The sequence below is a fragment of the Plectrocnemia conspersa genome, unplaced genomic scaffold, assembly GCF_051122295.1.
Source record: "Plectrocnemia conspersa isolate PC_06_02 unplaced genomic scaffold, ASM5112229v1 ptg000010l, whole genome shotgun sequence".
Classification (NCBI taxonomy): Eukaryota; Metazoa; Arthropoda; class Insecta; order Trichoptera; family Polycentropodidae; genus Plectrocnemia; species Plectrocnemia conspersa.
The window spans coordinates 4,611,112-4,631,700 of record NW_028277174.1 but is presented as its reverse complement, the minus strand read 5'-3'; the positions used below and the strand labels follow the sequence as shown (position 1 = coordinate 4,631,700).

Below are 20,589 nucleotides of genomic sequence, written 5' to 3'. Positions count from 1 at the left end.
CACACCCGACACGAAAACGCAAGGTCGTTTTTGTAGCCTGGCAACATTTGCAAATTCGAATTTTAAAACGGGCATTCGCGAGCGCGTGTTTGTTTTGACGTACGGCGCGGCGTTCGCGTTCGTCGAGAGCGACGCCCCCGAGGAAGACGCGGAAGAGTCGCTAGGTGTAAATACTAAATACGTCGCGCGATCGGCGAATCGCGCGGACAAGGTCACAGCCGCCACACTCACCGGCAGCGCCCCTGGCGATCTTTCCTCTGGCCGTCGTCTTGTTGATCTTCATGCCGACGAACGGGGCGGCGCTCGCAGCCTCCGCGGCACACAACAGAGCCCCCGTTCGCTTTGTAAACAACCGCGGCGTCCACCGGAGCGACCTCGACTCCAGCTGACGCTCGAATGCTCCGATTGGTCGAGAGCCGCCGCTACGTCACGACGGCTTGTTGCGCTCGTCTCTCTCGTCCCGCTGTCGAGAGCCAATTTCGATTTTGTTCGATCGAGTAAAACACTGATACCGAGATATGTGATTCTGCGATCCCACAACTATTCCGAACTTGCGAACAAATGACAACGTGTTTACTGCAGTTCTCACCGCTGCCGACAGATGGCAGCACTGACGTTCGAACGGCTGTCGAATTAACAATATATTTTCAAATAAAATTAGTCATTTCATTTTTCTGTACATATCACCCTCAAAAAGCAACCCGCAACATCGACCTGGAATTTTAATCATAGAATAGAATTTTTTTTCAAATACAATACATACGTATAAATGTATCACCTTCGAAATCATCATAGACATTTTGAAATATTCTTCATAAATCTGATCAAACTCTCGTGTCACGAAAGTCGTATATGAGCAGTGGATTTGATTCATGTCGTTAGTTAGATGGAAACAAATAATTTGCACTATTTAAATAAATAGTTTCAATTGTGTACAAGAGATGTCTCTAAATAATTCCTTTCTTACATATCCTATTATAAATCCACTATCTGTGGTTAGCTCACTATTCTCAGTTTAATATATTACATTACATTCATCCGCATGAAAATCAATATAATTCTTTATTAATGACATTCTTGTGCTTGATACAAAACGTTTTATATCAAGTTTAGTTAGTAGGTAGTACTCGTCCCACATAAATTGTTACAAGTCCTTATATCTATCGCCGAAAACATCCTTGCATCTATCCTAGCCGCAACGATTAAAAATAAAAGACGATCCTGACTTTCTATGGTATTCTACAGCCGGCTGCTAAAAATCGCTGAGCATCAATGGTTTGTCGACACAAAGTTGGCAACTTTAAAAACTGCTACATTCAGAATGCAACGTATTAAATCCCAGTGCTCTTTGAATCATCAATGAATCATTTTTAACAAGTATCTAGCTTTACTGGGATTCCGAACAATACAGTCAAAACTAATATAACATACATATGTAGTACTTGAATTGTTGATAAATTATTTAACTGACGTTTTAAGATGACTCGATTTTAAAAATATCAAAGGAAAACACCAAAAATAATAAGGAAAATCACAGAAATTTTTGTTTGAGAACAAATTACTGTGGGAGATTAAAAAAAGGTAATTTAAAAATTTTGCTCGAAGAAGAAATTGCAACGAGAACTAAAAAATTAATCTTTTTGGAAATTTTGAGAATGAGAATTCTCAAAGGAAGACATCTGGTCTAGAGATAACATTTGAGGGGGGGGGGGAATTTTCTCATCCTTGAATTTTGTCAAAAATTCAAGGATGAGAAAATTTATTTAATATTATACGAATTATATTATACGAATTATCACCCAAAAAAAGATGAATCTATCTCGATTTCTTTTTTAATAATGTCATTTTAATGAAAATCATACCGGAATACATTTTCACAGGTAGATGTATATTTTTACTAGTGAAAATATAACTTATCTGGTATGTGCTAGTATATATTTTTATTAATCTATTTAGCTAATTCTTAACACTAAACATACATATAAACATAAACAGAAAATAAAAAAAGACTTATTATTATTATATATTTCTTAATGCACAAAGGTGTTTCTTTATTCCATTTAGGAAAACCGTTAGTTTTATTTTTGCGGATTGTACTAGGAATATACAAATTCACACTGTACATAATTCCCCTGGCTGTACTCGTTTTCTCATATCTACTATTAAATTGTCTCTATTTCTGGTATTAAATCTATGTACTTCTTTATTTATTATTAAAATACTCTGGTAACATATTATTTTCTAATTTATACATAAATACTAAAACATTCATCTTCAATATTTTCTCATTTTGACAGTTGCGAAACGTATATTTGCTGTTCGACCCAAACCCAGCTAGATCTAATGAAATATCTAAATCTAATCATAGTTTTAGAACTTTCATTAGATCAATTCCAAAATAGGCCAATTCACCTCTCGGGGGGGGGGGGGATATAAGTGGGAAAAAAGTACACAGACTTCGATACTTAATCCCCATACCTATTAAAACGTGACTCCCAAGTTTTCAACAGAAATAGAATCAACTGTGTATAGCGAATATCCGCTGTCATAGAAGTAGGTGGTACAAAAGGCAGCAAACGACGAAACACCTCGATACTTTCAGATATTCTTCTCTTATCATGCTAAAAATCGTTTGACGAAACTTTACACTAATTGGATTGTGCTGCTTGAAGACAAGTCGGTGAGTTTTAAAAATTGTAGATAGATACGTCATTGATGTTGCACAATGTTATGGAATTATAAAAAGTGGAGGATCATAATCATTAAAACAAAACGTGTGGATGTTCTCAGTAGTTCTTCAGGATATGTCAGATCATTGCTTATAAATCTTATTATTCTCTGCTGACTTGATATATGCTAACTATAAGAAAACACTCACTTCGAAAGTGATTCAGTGCTAACAATTTTTACAACTATTAGAGATCTGTCACTAAAACATTTATTAGCGTATTTTTAATGTAAAAAAAATCCTTACAATCTAGATCCAATAAATCAGATATCTATGAACGAAAGAAAACTTAATTTTGAAGATGCTATCGAACTAAGTTAGTATTTCCATCAAAATTTCCATCTTAGAGGTAGGAATTGTTATGATTTATTTAATGGCAGGTATGGTTTATCTAGGATAAAATTAAATATTGAAATAAAACACGTGACTTATTTATATAAACGTTTATTCAATTAAAGTAGGCAAATAATAAGTTTTCCGCTCAAGATCGCGTCCGACGAAGACGCTAGAATCGTCGCTTTCGATTAAGACTCCAGAGTCGACTTCGCCTCGTCTCCGATCCTCCTCGTCGCATACTTATATAGTATCAGTCTTAACCATAATAAACACACACCTGACGACCTCTACGACGGTCCGTCGGACGAACTTAAATAAATCGATCGAAACCGAGAGACGAGTCTTCGCAGTCTCCTAGTTCGAATCTCGCCTCTCGATCTCGTCTAACTAACTTCCAAACGTCGAACTCGAGCGCGCGTACAAAAATAACGTTAAAATCGACGAACGTAAACGCGTCGAGAACAGCGACGACTAATAAATATGCAAAAATAGAAATTTTCAGAAAAGCTACTCACTGTAACACTATACATATTCATTACAACAGTGACTATAATAATACTAGGATGCTACACAATAATATCGAAGGCAAATTGGTCGAATGAGGATTTTTTCGTATTAAAACGTGAACAAGCTAAAAATATACATATGACTTAATCCTAATTTGTTACGCTGCACCGTCCCGATGATATTTTAGCTAACTCAAATACCATAAAGCCAATTTTATCACTTGTATTTTTTTCTCCGATTACATATTTCAAATTTATCCTAAGACTTACACGATGAGATGGCACGATTTTAGTGCAAAGACGACGAGAGAGCGTACGATACGTCGCGAACTAGATAAGCAATTCCAGTAGGGCGCGATTCGAAAACGAAGGCGCTAGCGTTCGCGCGCAGCCTCCGCTCTAGAAACAACGAGACATTCGTTTAGAGTTCGTTCGCGAGCGTCCGATCGAAACGGTCTCTCTTATAAAAAACGAAACCTAGTCTTACGTTAAAAATTACCCGAGTACGCTGATTGATATATTCGTTCGGTGTGTAAAATGATATTTCGCCGAAACGTTAGTCTCCCGACGCGTCTCACGCGACCGGCTTGTTAAAATATAGCAATATCAATAATCATTGTTGCGGAGCTCGACCGCAAAGCGACGGCGTTCGATTAACAACTAGTACGTTAGCTCACACTGCGACTACTAAAACAAAATATAAAGAAAATCATTTTCAGGCGATACGCAAAAGATAAGTGAAACGTCACACGCGAGATATGAATCGTTTCGTCGCTTCCGTGCGACCGAGGCGTACGATCGCACGGAGCGTTCGACCGAGGGCAGAGGGGCGCTGACGCTCCGTCGCCGATCGTCCGAAGTTATCGCGAGTTAGAATTCACACCGATTACATTAAGAGCGTTAACATTAACTTAAATTAAAACTTAATTTAAAAAAATACTTTTTTCCCCTCCGACGGTTATAATACTTGCAATTCCTCGGGGTGTAATACAAAAGAAATGTTTTTTTCTTTTTTTTTGTTAAATTGAATTAATGCTGCAGTAATTGGATGCAATCATTAACAGCTTTGGTATCAAATGAGGGCAGAGATATTTGAAGAGTAAATATGAAGCCTGACAGCAACTAGTGCCTGTACACGCGGAACATAGGCAGTGGAAATTTAGCCAGACGAAGCGGTCACAGCTTCTTCCCCGGTCTGTTCTGCCAAAGCTGCTTTGTTTTGCCTCACCATCTCTGCGCGACGTTCCTGCAACACAATTACTGGAATAAGCGACTAAAACTAAATAAATAGGTTAAAACTATACGCTAAAAACATGGTAAATCGAGTGAACGATGGTAATAACAAGATGACGACCGAATTTAGAAAAGAGCAATAAAAGTTTTTATTTAAGATTTGCTTTTTCAAAATAATATTATTATTATTACTACTGAGTCGTCTTTTGATCATTTAACAATTAAAAGACAAGATGTAAACAACAATACCTCATAAAATATGTGTTATTTTAGATTACAAAATCATTCAAATTTAAATAAAATGATTAATTTGGACGAAAAAAATATATTTATTGTTCTTGAAAACATTGACTTGATTGATTTTAAAATCTAAAATTATTGCTCCTATACAACTGTTAAACTTTTAAATCAATTACGTACATTTAAGCGCAAAGTGCACGATTCGAATAGAACATATAATGAAGTATGAAATAAAATTTAAGCAGGGAACGATGCAAATGTAATGGTAAGGATAAAAATAAAATAAGTGTACTTGTTTTTTAATAACATCCAGTTTTTTCTGCATTTCTCGCTCGCGGTTCTGTTCTGCTATAGTGAGCTTATTTTCGACCTCTTTCGAAAGTTCACTGTTTTTATTATTGATCAATTGAGCAGCCATCGTTCTGACTTCGGTGGGTTTAGTGTTCTGAAGCGTGCAAAACGAAAAATCAAAAAAGCAACTACATAACATACACTATTGCGAAATAAATATATAATAAAAAATACTTCAAAATAAAAATCCACATGTGTAACGACTGCAGTCTGCGATTATTTCACTATTATTTACTATGTTATTTTAGTAAAAAATATCGATGATTTTTGATATTGCATTAACTGGCCGTTTAGGGCGTTGAGGCGCGTTAAAATTACGTCATAATTACTTAAACGTTAAAAGCGCAAAATGTAATATATAATCACAGAGCAGATATTATTGGGGGGGGGGGGGGGGGGTAATACATGAAGAGCTTTCGACTAACAGGGCCACATTGAAAAGTATTTATCTGAATAAAAGTAAATAACGTGCATATTTATCGTAATGGAAATATCAAACATTAAAAAAATATCATATTTAATTCAATTTTTGTCAAGTTTCCAACAGTAGCGGTAGAATCTGGTTTGCTTATTTCGGATCGATAACAATGTAGCCCTGGGCGTCTGAAAATTGCCGCCCTTCGATAATAGGTAATATAATAAAACGCGCGTTATCGTAAAGTGGTCGCAGATTACTCACATAATTGCGTAATTTCTCTTTCTGTTCGAGTTCCAACAGAGCGCGGCGCGTGGACGCCGATTCGAGTTTATCTTGGATGGTGGTCTCCAGCTGCTTGAACCTCTCCGCGTTGTTCGATCGAATCTTCTGAACCTGCTCCTCCTTCGGGCGTGCAAAGAGTATTTCGGTGAAATATTGCGCGCGAGCGTGCTTTGACACGACTCGCTATTGCATGTCGATATTGAAGTGAACGTGCGTACGCGCTTTCTCGGAGCGAAGATATTCTAACTATCGAAATAATACAAGCGAAAACGAACTTCGAACCAAAAAACGACCATGAAGATGAACGAGAGATGATATACAACACCGAACGCATACATACGCATCAAAGTCGACATTCAACCGAAGCTCGCGGGTACTCACGTGTTCTTTCAGCCTATCTAACATTTTTTTCAAGTTTTCGTCTCGCTGTGCGGCCGCCGTGTTCAGCTTGTCTTCGATGGCTTTCCACACCTCGCCGGTCTGCTGCTCGATGGTCAACCTGCGCGCGGAATCGAGATCGATCAGTCGGAGCGGAAGGAGAGCGCGATCGTGCGATAGCGATCTCCGACTCACCTAGTCTTTTCGACGCCTTCGAGATGATCCTTGACTTTGGCGCGGAGGTCGCCGATATAAGCTTCCCGCTTGCCGACGTGATGGTCCATCTTCGCGTCCAGCGCCTCCTTGGTCGTCGCGATGAAGGCGTTGGTCTGCTCCTCTTTCTTGCGCGAAGCCTCTTCGATCTTAGCCATCTTAGCGGCGATCGCGGCCATCTTCGAAGCTTCTATGGACTGAAAAAGGAAGACGTCGTTATCCGGTCGACGAGAATCCGCGATCGAGACGGAAACTCACCAGCCTTCGCTCCACGGCCGCGCGGTGCTTCTCTTCGATCTCTTCGGCGGAAGGAGTCTTGTTTCCGGGCGAGAGAGGTCGTTTGGGAACGACCGGGGTGCCGACCGGCTCGGCGAGGATCACCTCGTAGGCCAAGCCGCCCTTGGACATCTCTTGGCACCTGATCTCGGTAGCTGCGACGAAAAAATAGACGTGAGAACGCGACCTAGTGCAACGGAAGCGGCGCGCGGAGGCGGTTCGATATCGACGAAAATGCGGAGGGCGAACGCGGCCGACGCCCCGGCGTCGAATCAACAAGTCGCCGGCATTACGGAAAACGAGTTTACGTAACGAAAGTGCGAAGCGGAGAGCGGTACTCACTGATGAACTTGACTTTCTTGGGTTGCTTCGTCCGCGGCTTGTTTCCGCCCGCCTTTTGCTTCTTGAAGGGCGCCGCCCGGCGGTTGGCTGTTTCGGAGAGAAGACGGTTCGGGGTAAAGCCGGCGATCGATCGGAAAAGCACCGCGGCGCCGGCACGCCGCGATGCGATTCCGCAAAATCGATACTTCCGGGTCTAGGGAAGTCGTCGCCGTGAGTCACCGTCGCGGTGGATTTCCCCGAGCGATCGGCAGATCGCAGCGAGGATGCCGACGATCGGCGACTGACGACGACTGAGGATCGGACCGGAGGTTACCTGCCGGGAGGATGGGCGCCCTGCACGTATGGCAGAAGCAGTGCAGCACAGAGTCGCGCACCAGTCCGATGAGCATGGCGAGGCTGAGGGCGAGGCTACGCGGCTGCGTTCGACGCCGGTCTGCCGCCGAGTCGCAGAGCCTTCGCCGTGGACGTCGAGGCCGCTAGAGTCGCGCGTGCGCCCTCGGACTACCCCTAGCGCGAGAAGGTCGATACGACCCGCGCCCCTCGCTCTTCTCTCCCTTTCCGCGGCGACGCGCCGATCTACGTCTCCGATCGACGGGGCCCGACGACAGTGCGTCTGGCTCCGATCCGAATCGAAACGAAACCGGCCGCAGTGCGCGCCTCTTATGCGAGAAAAGCGAAACCGGCGCTTTTCCAGAAAGCCGATTTGCAAGACCTGACTCCAGGGAAAATATACACGTATATGTTTTCTCTTTAATACCAAAGAATGTCGAATTTAACACTAGACTCGATTGGAATTTCCTAAGTTTGTCGGATATAGTCGGGCGCTGTCTAGCCGCGGCCGTTTGCAATATGTACAATAATTGCACTCCGGCGAATCCGATGAGTCACGTTCCCCGGGGATTACCCTCCCGTCTGTAAAACGCAAGAATCGAAGTGGACGTCCGAGCGCGGAACGGACGTCGCCCGAGGAAGAGGTTCGACGCTGTCGCGTATCGTATTGTAATTTCGAAACGACGACCAAGCGGAATACAAATGTAATCCGCGACGCGCGCCGATTACTTATTCGCACGAGGCGACGAGAGAAAAGTTTTCAAAAGCGGGAAGAATAAGGCGCAGGACGATGAGTCACGACGCGAAAACCGACACGACTCTTTCTATCAGTTTCAGCGGGGTGGAAAAAAACTGACACGTTTCGCGCTTGAAATCGATACGCCGCCGCTCATTTTGCGGTCGCCGAAAGCGCTGCATCGAAGTGAAGCGAAATAAAGCTTTGCACAAAGAAAGGCGTCCTATATAAAATACAAAAGGCGAAAATTCGGTCGAAAGTTAAAAGCGTTTACTAAAAATATTAAATTTTCTCCGAAGCGGGCCTTCGAACTCTCAAACGATCGCTGAAAATGTCGACAGAAGGGTTTAGAAGTTATTTACGATTTTTAATAACGCGTCGCGCTGTCGCCGAACGCGAGGGCAGAAATGACTAAACTGCGCTGAATCACACGAAACAAAAATAAGCCTTATAATATTCGACGCTTAATTATATTTATTAGGAAAACGCGTGCAAAAAGCGTCTCGTTTAACAGCAGGTTCTTCCGCATTTAAAACGATTTCGTAGTAACTGTTGCGTTACGTTATATAAATGAATTAAAATAAATTCGTATACATAGTAATGTGATTATCGGCAGCATTTTGAATCGAAACTATCAGTTCGATAAATACATTATTTCAGGATTTCATATTTATATTAAAAAAAATACATTACGTAATTTAAATGCAAATTGGTTTTTGCGTTAATTTTTTCAAGAGTTTTAAATCTCGATGGAAAAATTTAGGGACAGATTCCCTAGTAATACACATCATCGAAAATTTGAATTTTATGATGTTGAATGGGATACAGAAAAACGAATAATATTAAAGTAATATCTATAATTATGATAATTTAATAACTATTATAAAGGTAGATCCAATTCGATTTTGCCGTGTTGGCAGGACTGTAAATCACAGCTGTCAGTATTACGCGTATTAGTCTGCAACAACACATTTACGAAATGGATCGCTTAACCACCGCTCAACGCGTTAAAATTGTTCAATTGTTCTACAAAAATAACAATTCTGTACGAACTGTGTATCGAAATTTACGGGAAGATTATGGTCAATTTCATCGTCATCGGTATTGAAAAAATTTAAGAGACTGGAAGCGTTGGTGATAGGGTAAAGCCTATGTATCATAATGGCGCCCGTTCAGCCGAGAATATTACCGCTGTAGGTGAAAGTGTGGCCGAAGACCAGGAATTCTCAATTCGTCGGCGTTTGCAGCTGTTGAGCTTTTTGCATCTGGACTTGCACCTACGCCCGTATAAAATTCAGATGACATAATAACTTAAGCCTAGAGACAATGGACAGCGAATAATTACGCAGATTGAGTGTTAGAGCAGCAGGAAGTTGATGCTGATTTTTCAAAGAAAACATTTCCACCTCTCTGGGTATGTTAATAAGCTAAATTGCCGCATATAGGTCGAGGAAAATCCTCACGTGATTCACGAGAGACCACTACATGTCCAAAATGTAAGCGCTGTATGCGCATGATAATCGATTATTTTGGCACAAAATTGAAGATATTGATGTGGAAGACATGTGGTTCCAAACAAGTCAAAACTTGCCACACATAGGGTGCAACGTTGGATATTTTGCGTGAAAAGTTACCATGTCGCATTATTTCTCGTTTTAGGTGACGTAAACTTTCCCGCCAAAATCATGCGATTTAACGCAGTTGGATTTTTTGTAGGGTTACGCCATGTGTCGTGTCTACGCCGATAAACCTGAAACGCTAGAGCACCTAAAAACCAACATCCGATAAGTTATAACCGAGATACCGCCCGAAATGTAAGAAAGTCATCGAAAAGTACATCAAAAGGATCCCTGCTAAAGGTTCAGAGGCAGCCATTTAATTAATATTATTTTTCATAATTAACGAAACACATAAAACGTTCGATAAATAAACAAATCCGAAGATATCCTTAAATTTGCGTTTTTAAAATATTATGTTATAATAAACAAACGTGTTTGCATGTACAATAAGTATATTGTATACACGCATGAAAAACGCTAAATCGAAGACGACACCTAGTTTACCGAAAAAACTGTGATTTATACATTTGCACGGATTTGTTGTCACGTAAACGAGACGCTATCTTATTACCAAACATAGGAGACGGAAGTGATAAAATCGAATTCAACGGACATATTGATTTAATAATATAAGTATTGATTTATTAAATTAATACATATTTGGTGCAAGAAAAATAACTTATAGATAAAATACGTTTGCGAGTAAACGAAATAATAAGATAAACGGCAGGCCTTTTAACCTTCAACGTTCACGTGCACGACAAATTCAGCTCCATTTAAAAAAACTTAAAATATTCTTACGTTTTTACAATAGCAAAAATATAATTCGTTTTTAAAAATCTTAATTATAATATTAAGCACTAAACTCAACTTTAAATTAATGCGATATGAAGTGTTTCCTCGTCATATGTATTAAAAAAAATCAATGACTATATCCTAAAAATATAACCTTTGAGCGTATAATTTTACATAATAATTACATCTTATTTTTGTGGCAAAAAATAGAAAATTGTTTCACAATAATGTCTACAATTTACAATATTTAACCCATCAATTTATCAATTGATAAATTGATTTTCACCTGAAATTCTTTCACGAATCCAATATGGTATGTGGACTCCGTGTTATAAAGAACATGATCCAAAGTTTATTCAGTAACTTTCTCACCCACGGCGCAGCAAAACTCTTTCCAGAATTTGATAGCAATTTTGATTTACTTACGTGACGATAAGAGATCTGGACGGATTAGGACAGCCGGTTTCTATACAAATACAAAAGCACCAATGCAAGTGCCGACAAGTCGAATACATTTACATTAGGATTTTACACAAGTCAGAACATGACTTTCCTATTACCTTGCTTCTGACTTGGGACACGCGAGAATTCAGCCTAGATCGCACCAAGCGGAGCTAAGCCGAGTACCGAACAAGACTACAATAATAATACTGGAAAAGCGGAGAATTCTGGTGTTCTCTTAGCGGGCTGTGGAAGTTTTAATTCCGTTTGCAACAACTTATCTATGCGAATCCGGATATAACACAGTTTAATGTTCTAATTCATGATCAAAAACAGCCTTCATTTGACTAGTAAATGAGTACATAAAACCAAAAATGTAACGAAACGTTGCTTTAGAATAATGTCGATTGTAAAATAAATGAGACATGTTATATAAACTTATATATTTTTCATTATAAACGAAACGTTTTGCTGAAACCTTGAATCGTACGGTTAAAAATTGCAATTTTGTTACGGGCGGTAGCAAATTTCGGGCCAAGGAAAGCCTAGCCAGTAAGCGTTGTCATTGACATACAAAGGGTCGTACGCGTAAACAGATTGGGGTCGATTACGCCGCGCATACGCGCGATTATATTATGTGTGTCGCGAAATCGATATCGCCGATATCGCTCGTTCGATCGACCGCAAAACGTTCAAGGCTCATCCGACGGCCGCGAAGATGCAGCACCAGTGCGTTGACCCAGCTCGACGACGGTCACGGCCGTGCCGACCGATGCACTCGAGATTTGTTCGTCCGACACTCGATCGCGACAAAAGCACAGGGTATATGGGGAGAAAATAGCCGTAGTAAAAATATCGAACCGCCTAGGTCGAAACACTCATTACATATTAAAAATACTATTTGCACAACGACTAATTTAGTATTTAATTTTATAGTCGGTTTACCCGCAGCTGTGTCCGAACCGCTAAATACTATATTACCCGACGCGTGTTTCAGCCTTCAAATCGATGGCCCAACTCAATGCGAGTACTTACATAATACGAAGGAGGAATCAGAAAGCGTCGAGTTAAATGGTGATCGGACTATTGCACACACAAGAATTCCACACATCGAAAATTGCGAACATAGATAATCACACGTACGAAAATTCCGCACTTAATAAAATAATATTGAAATTTATTATAAATGTATTATATAATATTATAATATACATCATATTTAATTAAATTAAATGTCAATATTTATCACACATATAATATAAAACTATATACACCCATCCCCCGATTAGCGCGGTAGATACGTTCTTCGCAAACCCCGCGTAAAAAAATCATAAGATAGGTTCCATTGTATAAAAAAATCGCGTAAATATAGACATTGATTTCATATTAAATTTGAAGATGAGTTCTGAAAAATTCACCCAAAAAGATACAGTTCGTTATACAAAAAATATTTAATTAAAATTGTAGTAGCTACATGTAATAACGCCATGAGTATTATTAATACAATATTTTTTTTATAAAACAACAAAACATTAAAACTCGGAACAGAACTAAAATTTATTCATCCTCATTTTCGCTGCTGTCTTCTAACATTCTAACCATTTTCTTCATAACCGGTTCGAAATCATCATTAGAAGAACTGGTCAGTTCAATTCCACAATTAGCGGAAATATCCATGTTTCTTGAGTACTTTTTTTATTAAAAAATCCGAGATCTTTGATTATTTTTCGTAAATCTGTTGTATTTTTCTATACTGTGTATAGAAAATATATACCATACTGTGTTTCGCAGGTCTCTTTGGAATTTGAGAGCACGTTCTATATTTTGATAAATTTTTAATACAATGTTTTCCAATTTTCTGACTAGTTGGAGAGATTCATTATTTTTCAGTAAATAATGATGGTTTGACAGATTCACTGGGGGATTCGATTTCACTTTCATGATTTGATTCAGATATTAAAAAAACAATTCGTTGATATCATTAATATTTAAGTTTACAAATCCTTCTCCTGCCAATGATATTGACAAATTATAAATTTAAAAAAAAAACAATATTTTTGGATGTAACGACAATATCTTTTGCGATCACTTCTGGCCATATCTCAACATATATATTTAAAAAAATACATTTTTCTTGACCGCGTTAAAGTGAACCGCGTAAATCGGGGGGTGGGTGTACTTATGTATTTAAGTTTTGTAGATTACTATTTATTGGGTCGGCCAAACTTTAAAGCAACCTGTAAAGCACAACTGGAGTTTCAACCCAGTTGTTCTCAAGAAATGTAAAAATTCATACTATACAATTGCATATATTATTTGGTAAAATACTATATAGTTGGTTACATTATAAATTTTCACACGCGACAAATTTAACAGTAATTTTAAAATTTCCATCAGCACGTTAACCCCTTCGGTGTGCATATAAAATATCAGAATTGAAACCAAAAATGTACATTTTTTTCATAAATATATTTTATTGGTGATAGGAAGTGATTGTGATTTTTTAAATATTATACAATAAAATTAACTAAATTTAATTTAATATATTTAGCCGTTATACAAATAATAACTTGAATTAATATTTTTTGTTTACTTTGTTAAGAACAAATTTTACTTTTATTTCACACATTTTGTATTTTTCTATATTTTTAAGTAACAAAAATGTAATTATAATTATGTGTATAATACCAATGAAAAGTAATATAATTATAAAATATTTTTAAAAGACGATTTTTTATCACCAATAGAATATATTTATGGAAAAAATGTACAATTTTGATATTTTATATGCACATCAAAATGGTTAATATATATATACTAATGGAAAACGTAAAATTTTTCATGTATCCAACCATAAAATATTTTACCAAATAATATATGAAAACCTCTGTTTTACAGGTTGGCCGACCCAATATATAGTAATCTACATAAACTTATATATAATATTTATGTGTGATATATATTGACAATAAATTTGTATATTTTAAAAAATACTGATACATTATAATATAATAAACTTCAATATTATTATATTAAGTGCAGAATGTTGGCAATTTTTGTGTTAACCGAATTCACCAAAGTAATTTAAATATTATACATACACATCTAGCTAAAAAAATAACCGCCATTGTGAAAATAAACCCCGAAACTAATTATGTGTACTTTTATCGATATTAGATTCCATTAGAGCTTTTTATATTTAAATCACTAATCCCACTAAGCGGCCCGTCACAACCTCCCAATACAACTCAAATAAGATTAGATTCGAATTCGCAAATCAAAATAGTAATAATAAATTCCACGTCAAAATAGATCAACGTCATATGTATGTAACTCTAAATACCGTATGTATGTACATCCATGAATAAAATTACACTTACATATGATATATGAATAGAACGACAATTAATTAACCATTACGTGTCAAATTTGTACGATTAATTCGCTGTATGCTATATAGTATTACTAATGATGTCTCCTTCGTATTGATTAAGTATCGATTAATACCCGAATAAAAAATCGTTGTTATCGAGTCCTTGTAGAGCACTCGAACGAGCAGAATGGTACTTACGCGTTTTAAACTCGACTCCGGCCATGGTTATGTTTCAGCAGTAGAACTAGTGACAGTCTCGAGGGAACTCTTCTGCGAAGGACAGCGCCTGCAAAACGACACAAAAACCTCTCGTTAGTACGGGAATATATATTCCAGATCCACCTGGCTTCGTTAGGACCTTTCGATCCACGTGTACTTTTGTCAAAATGGTGCAGTGAAATGAGGTAACGCCGTCGTGTTTGACCGTTGGCAACCGAACGAATTCGCCATGAACACACCCATGTACAGGCCCGCGAATATGTGTACACTCACACGAAAAGCTGGAACGTGCGAGTGTTACTGTGTTTTCAGTGCGGACCTCCGAGGTCGCCAGCCTACGGCGGGGGTGCAGGAGGCGGCCGGCGGGAGAACGAGGAGGAGGAAGTCTGGAGAACATAGGTAGAGGTAGGCCCCCCGAAGGAAGAGTCTTCTTTTGAAGCGCGACTGAGAGCGGTGGCACATTTTAATTAAGAGACCGACAATTAAACATCACGCGATCGCTCAACCACCCCGAAAGATATAATTAATGTCCGTGTGTTGTAAAATTACACGCTTGCCAATTAATGATGCAAAAATATACAAATCGAAAAATCTAATGGCGTCGGGGCGATGCCTCCGACCGACGATAGATGCGGTAAATTGTTTATTTTCGAATACGTATGCGTGTAAGGCATGTTCTTTGTTTGACTATTTCCGTATACGCGCGTTGATGGAATTACTCGGAGAGAAAAAAGACGAAAAGGCGAACGGTTGAATCATCAAATCCGAACGTATTGGGTCTATTCGCACGTAGGGTGAAGGACAATGGAGAATCGTTACGTTTACGATATCGTAAATAATCTGTTGTCTGAATAAAGTACTGTTATAAGTAAAACAAAACAGCTTCCACATAAATATGTTTCTATTTTTTTATTTATTTTTATTTTTATAGCTCAGATTAACAAAAACATTTTTACGTATGAGCGCATTTTGCCAGGTCTCTTGTACTATGTATTTATTGCACAGCATGGGTAAATTTAATTTCAATGTAGTTTTCGTATAAGGCATTTTATTTATTTGCACTTATTTCAAATTACATTTTCCTCTCCATGCAAATATGTATTAAAAATACAAAATAAGTTAACTACACATTGCGCGAATGAAACTAGAAAACAAACAAGAGTTGTCGTTAAAGAAATACCAACATCTTGTTTAATTCTATACGCATTATTCATAGCAACACATTTGGTGAGAAATATTTACAGATCATTTGAATGAGTGTCTATTAGTTAAGAGTTTAAATGTCATGGTTTGGGGAAAGTTCTGCAGATAATTGTTTTTTGTATCTGGAGGAGTAGATATTGAAACAAGTTTTCCGCAATATTTCCTTTCGACAATAAAAATGTCCTAAAAATATTTAATGGTTATTAGACATATAGAAAATAGAAACGTGATGGTTATTGATTGCTATTTAATGGAAAGCGTGACACTAGTCAATAAAACTTTGACATTTATGAAATGGATTAAAAATACTTTTTTGTTCAATTTCATTGTAAGTATTATACTAATTGAAAAAAACTTAATAATTTATTCTGATATAAAAAGTCGAGTCTAGATCCGCTAATTATTTGTTTATTTCAGGGCTGTGGAGCCGGTGTTTTTATATTTCTTTTAACCCGTTGTGTGCGTTGAACGCGATTTCCGTGTTATAGCCGCACGGTCGACACGGGAGCTGAGTTCAGTGAGATTGTAAGACCTATGTATGTGACTCAACATTATTTAGCATCGCAATGAAACAAGCTTTTTCATTAATTTTTTGTACGTCTTTTTTACATATATCATTATAATAAGCCAATAAATGTGAATTAGGTAGAATTGGCCATTTTTGCTCAATATTTATTTTTAAATCCTTAATTTTTTTATAATTTGAAAATCTTTTACATTATATTTATTGCTATCAATAATTATATGCTGACAAAAAATATTCTTATTAAAATTGTTAAAATGAGAGTCGGTATAATTTTAAACGACTTCACAGCCCTGGTTTATTCTATAGTTCTATACTATATAGCATACGAGCTTTGTTTATGTTAATTAATCTAAAAACATTTTTTTAGTTATATAGCCAGTTCACTGAAACTTAATGTATTTGTGATGCTCACGTAGTATGACGAACGAAAAAGAGTTAACAGGAAACGTAGCGGAATTCTAAAATTTAAAGTGCGACTTTGACATTGGCTTGCAAAAAGCAACAGGTCTATTGAATGAAATTTTAAAACCGCCCTCTGAAAGACAACGCTCGGGATATTAGTTCTGAAGAAAATTTAAAACATTGTCGAAGATCTCTCCGAACGAGTTGTGAAATAATGCGACGGTTCGAGGTCGTTTCGTGCGTAGCATGTGTGCAACATAAAGAGCAAACCAAAAAGAAAAGTCATTGCACTTTTGGAAAGACGAGAAGGCTGTGGGCGTGCAGCCAGTTGAGCTTTCATCCGTAGGCTGGTCGACGAATACTGGAATAAATCTTAAAACTGTACTGGTAAAATATCACATTGTGTTAAAAATTGTATTTACTATTATTCACCTCGCTATCCATATTTGAATATGAACTAGGAAGACACAATATATTTTTATTCTTTATCAGGGTATATTATGTTATCAAGGTCACGTCACTATTTTAAATCTCAAAGAAAAAACATTGACAGCAACTAACAAAGGGACAATGAAATTATTATTCAGTCTGATAACCATAGACGTACAATAAAAAAAACAAAGGCATATATGCACGCGCTCTAGTTGTATGCAGATAACACAAAGAAATCATACATATTTTTGCGTTTCATTAAATACTTTATAGTTGATTAAAGGCAATCGAGTATAACAGGAATGGCTAATAGAGGGCATCGGTATCAAAAATGGCACGCGTGAATTTTTCTGCAGATCTTGGAAGGTTTTTAATTAGCGATTGGTCTGATATGTACATATGTATATCCTCCTGCTTTGTGATAGCAATTGTTCATCATTTAAAGCAGTGGTATAAAGTTTTATCAACAAAGTGTAATTGGTCGCACAGCGCGTTATTTTCTAATATATGTTTTACCATTTTTTTAATCTAATGGATCTGAACTTTTAACATATTATATAGGTAAAAAATAAAAATAATAATTTATAACCTGTTAAGAAAATAAAAATAATAATTTGACTGCGCAGCAAAAACTCCAAAAGACTGCATATATTGGGCTGAATTCTGTCTATGAAACCCCGGTATTTTGTCAAAATACTAAAAACCAATGGCGATGAATCGAGTCAGAACCGAAAGCTTTGTTATAGTCAATGTTATCAGACTGGCGTGTAAAACAGCGTAACTTATATTAGACGTCATCATTATATAGAATGCGTAGTCCTGGAATTCCATTTTTGGTACCCGGAGTTATTTGGCACAGACCGTTGTTTCTATTAAAGTAAGGTCCGCGAATACAATCTCTACTCGGATACGCATAATTGTTCGTTTACACTTTACACCAACGAAAAAACTTCGCTTTTTATTAAAAATAAGGGTCATAAATCTATAGCCTTATAGCGAGTCTTTCGATTATGGATGTACTCGCATGGGTTTTAAAAATTCACGACTATTTTGTTGACAATTTTTTTGCAGATTACAAAATATTTTCTTAAATTGATGGTGACTAGTGCGACTCCAAAATCCATGGTCCATTGTGCGCCTTTATTTTGTTTCGTAATACGAGTCAGTAAGTCGCTTCTTCTCAACAAAAAAAATACTTTTAACGCCTTCGAAAAACATTCGTGAATAAAATGTTTATTGACCGTGTCTACTACTGTATAAGTAAATGGTGAATAATCGAATTTATTCATTTTGATACGCATGGTCATTATTTGGGGGAGGGGGTGCATTTGCTTACCTTAAATTTTGCCATAAACATGTGTGTCATTAGTTAAAATACGAGATATATAAATATCATATTTGAGTTAAAATCAAAATCACAGCGTCTCACTATTTTATGTAAACTACATACAAGAATTTTCTTTGAAAAATTTAAATCATAGAATTATCTGTCAAAAATCTAATGTTCAATTTAAACATATTTAATTTAACTGAAAAAAATTTCGTTTTTTCATTTTTTTTTTAAATTAGCAACACTGAGGATTCTCGAACCTAAGCTATAAAAATACATTAACGATTTTTAACATGTGGAGGGGTTGTAATTTTATATATAAATTTACAAACGGGCTAAGTTTTGCTCCACCCTGGAAAAAGTTGAAATGACGTCGCTGATCAAAAAGTATGTAAAATAATAAATAGAGCATTTATTGATCAGTAATTAGCACAGCATTGTGATATTCACATCTTATAAAATTTAAAAAATTTAAAGTAATTATTAATGATTACAGATAATTAATTGATTTTTTACACTAATTGGTCAAATAAATTAATATTAGTAAAAATCGAGAGAAAAATATGAATATATTCGAATAATTCATTAATTTTGATTCAATATTCGAATAGTTGAAAACTATGAATTATTGAGAACCATCACTAACGTACGATCAACACGAATTCTCAAACAAGCTGTACAAAATTAAATTAAATTATTGAAATAGTATTTTATAAAAAATATAATAAAACTCGCATATAAACGCACTGTACCGAAACAGCCATTTTAAATGTTGAATGAAAATTAGAACGGTTTTTATAGCTGGACATAAAAAATACGTTTTTTATACACTCTGTGCGAAATACGCCTTCGCCCGTTCAAAGTAAGCTTTGTACAGACAATAAAAATGCGGCCACGTTTTCCATTAAAAGTGTATCCTACATCTTGAATATTCAACGGCAACGAAAATAATACAAGTTACACAACAATGGCCGCTTTGTAAGCGCTTACGACCGACAAAACAAGATTACTTTTGAAACGATAAAATGGCGTCGGTAATGCAGCAAACTGCATGTATCCGCAGCTTCCCTATAATCAAGCTCCCCTCAAGATTTGATCGAATATTTTTTGCTTTTCATCATATGTAGTCAATATGTACCACATAGCGGCACTTGACGCCATATTTGTTTCGATATAGCGATACAGCTTATCGGGTATAAAAGCTTAAACAAGTTTCACTTCGAATGGCGGACGTTAAACAAAAACTTATTTATTGTTTACATACTTTTTTGTTGTCCGGTGGCTTCACAATACAAAGCAGCTGACGGCGTCTCGGCTCTCGAGTTGCAGCGTTGCAAGTACCAATGAGACGAGGAAGACTCCTGCGCCGCGATTTATACCGAGAGAGCTGTCTGCACGCAACCCGTCCGAAAACGCTAGTACGCCATCTGCCCAACGCTCATTGGTCGAACAAAACGGGATGCGCCAATCGCGAGCGATCCGTTCGCTGGAACTGCGTTTGAAAATAAATTTTCGTATCTCTTGTTTCATTACGAAAAAATTCAAAATTACGAGGGATGTTCAAAGTAACGAGCTTTTGGCCATAACAGCATTATGTATATTTAAAAAGGCTGCCGAAAATTCAGATTTATTAATCTGTGCCAAATTGACTCAAGACAACGATCAAAATATTGTAAGATCGATAGAAAAACCGGATTTAGTCAGCCATCTTCAAATCATAAACATCATTTCAACGTATTCGAGAATAATTTTAACAAATATTTTCCGGGAAAACCCTTTTTACATTTTAATAACAAAATAGGACGATAGAACCTTCTTATGGGTTGAATAAATAATAATATAATAAAAATTAGAACATTAGATAAAAATTAAGCAATACAATATATGTATGTATATATAAAAAAAAAATACCTTTGTAAACAATCATAATAGCAATTTCA

The 20,589-nt window shown here is 36.9% G+C and overlaps 2 protein-coding genes across 21 annotated transcripts in view; both read right to left on the bottom strand.

The window, feature by feature from the left end:
• The window catches only part of NFAT (nuclear factor of activated T cells 3), an 80,171-nt gene extending 79,773 nt beyond the window's left edge, over positions 1 to 398 (bottom strand). For all 10 annotated transcript variants that reach the window (XM_088195630.1, XM_088195638.1, XM_088195627.1 and 7 more), the window contains exon 1: positions 232 to 398. Coding sequence is in view for 2 of the 10 variants with exons in the window: in XM_088195624.1 (XP_088051750.1) it covers positions 232 to 283 (52 nt within the window). In the remaining 8 variants the exon portion in view is untranslated. The remainder of the gene's footprint in view (positions 1 to 231) is intronic.
• Positions 399 to 3,156: 2,758 nt separating this feature from the next.
• On the bottom strand, positions 3,157 to 19,994 carry stai (stathmin). 11 transcript variants are annotated; one of them, XM_088195614.1, is made up of 9 exons: positions 17,320 to 17,555; positions 14,896 to 17,248; positions 14,736 to 14,823; positions 6,944 to 7,116; positions 6,668 to 6,882; positions 6,476 to 6,593; positions 6,074 to 6,214; positions 5,336 to 5,488; positions 3,157 to 4,816 (listed from the first exon to the last, which is right to left on the bottom strand). In XM_088195614.1, the coding sequence occupies exons 3-9, from the start codon at positions 14,758 to 14,760 to the stop codon at positions 4,730 to 4,732; spliced, it is 912 nt and encodes a 303-aa protein (XP_088051740.1). In that variant the 5' UTR covers positions 14,761 to 14,823; positions 14,896 to 17,248; positions 17,320 to 17,555; the 3' UTR covers positions 3,157 to 4,729. The 11 variants fall into 11 exon arrangements, with proteins under 11 accessions (XP_088051740.1, XP_088051739.1, XP_088051741.1 ...); XM_088195613.1 differs by lacking the exons at positions 14,896 to 17,248; positions 17,320 to 17,555 and adding an exon at positions 19,914 to 19,994; XM_088195615.1 differs by having other exon boundaries at positions 14,914 to 17,849.
• Between the last annotated feature and the right edge of the window lie 595 nt (positions 19,995 to 20,589).

Bases quoted from the DNA above. Each gene is read 5' to 3' on its own strand.
- stai (XM_088195612.1), bottom strand. From the start codon at position 7,692: ATGCTCATCGGACTGGTGCGCGACTCTGTGCTGCACTGCTTCTGCCAT. The intron at 6,594-6,667 runs GTGAGTCGGAGA...TTCCGCGCGCAG, and splicing joins GAAGGCGTCGAAAAGACTAG to GTTGACCATCGAGCAGCAGA. The intron at 6,215-6,475 runs GTGAGTACCCGC...GCACGCCCGAAG, and splicing joins TAGATAGGCTGAAAGAACAC to GAGGAGCAGGTTCAGAAGAT.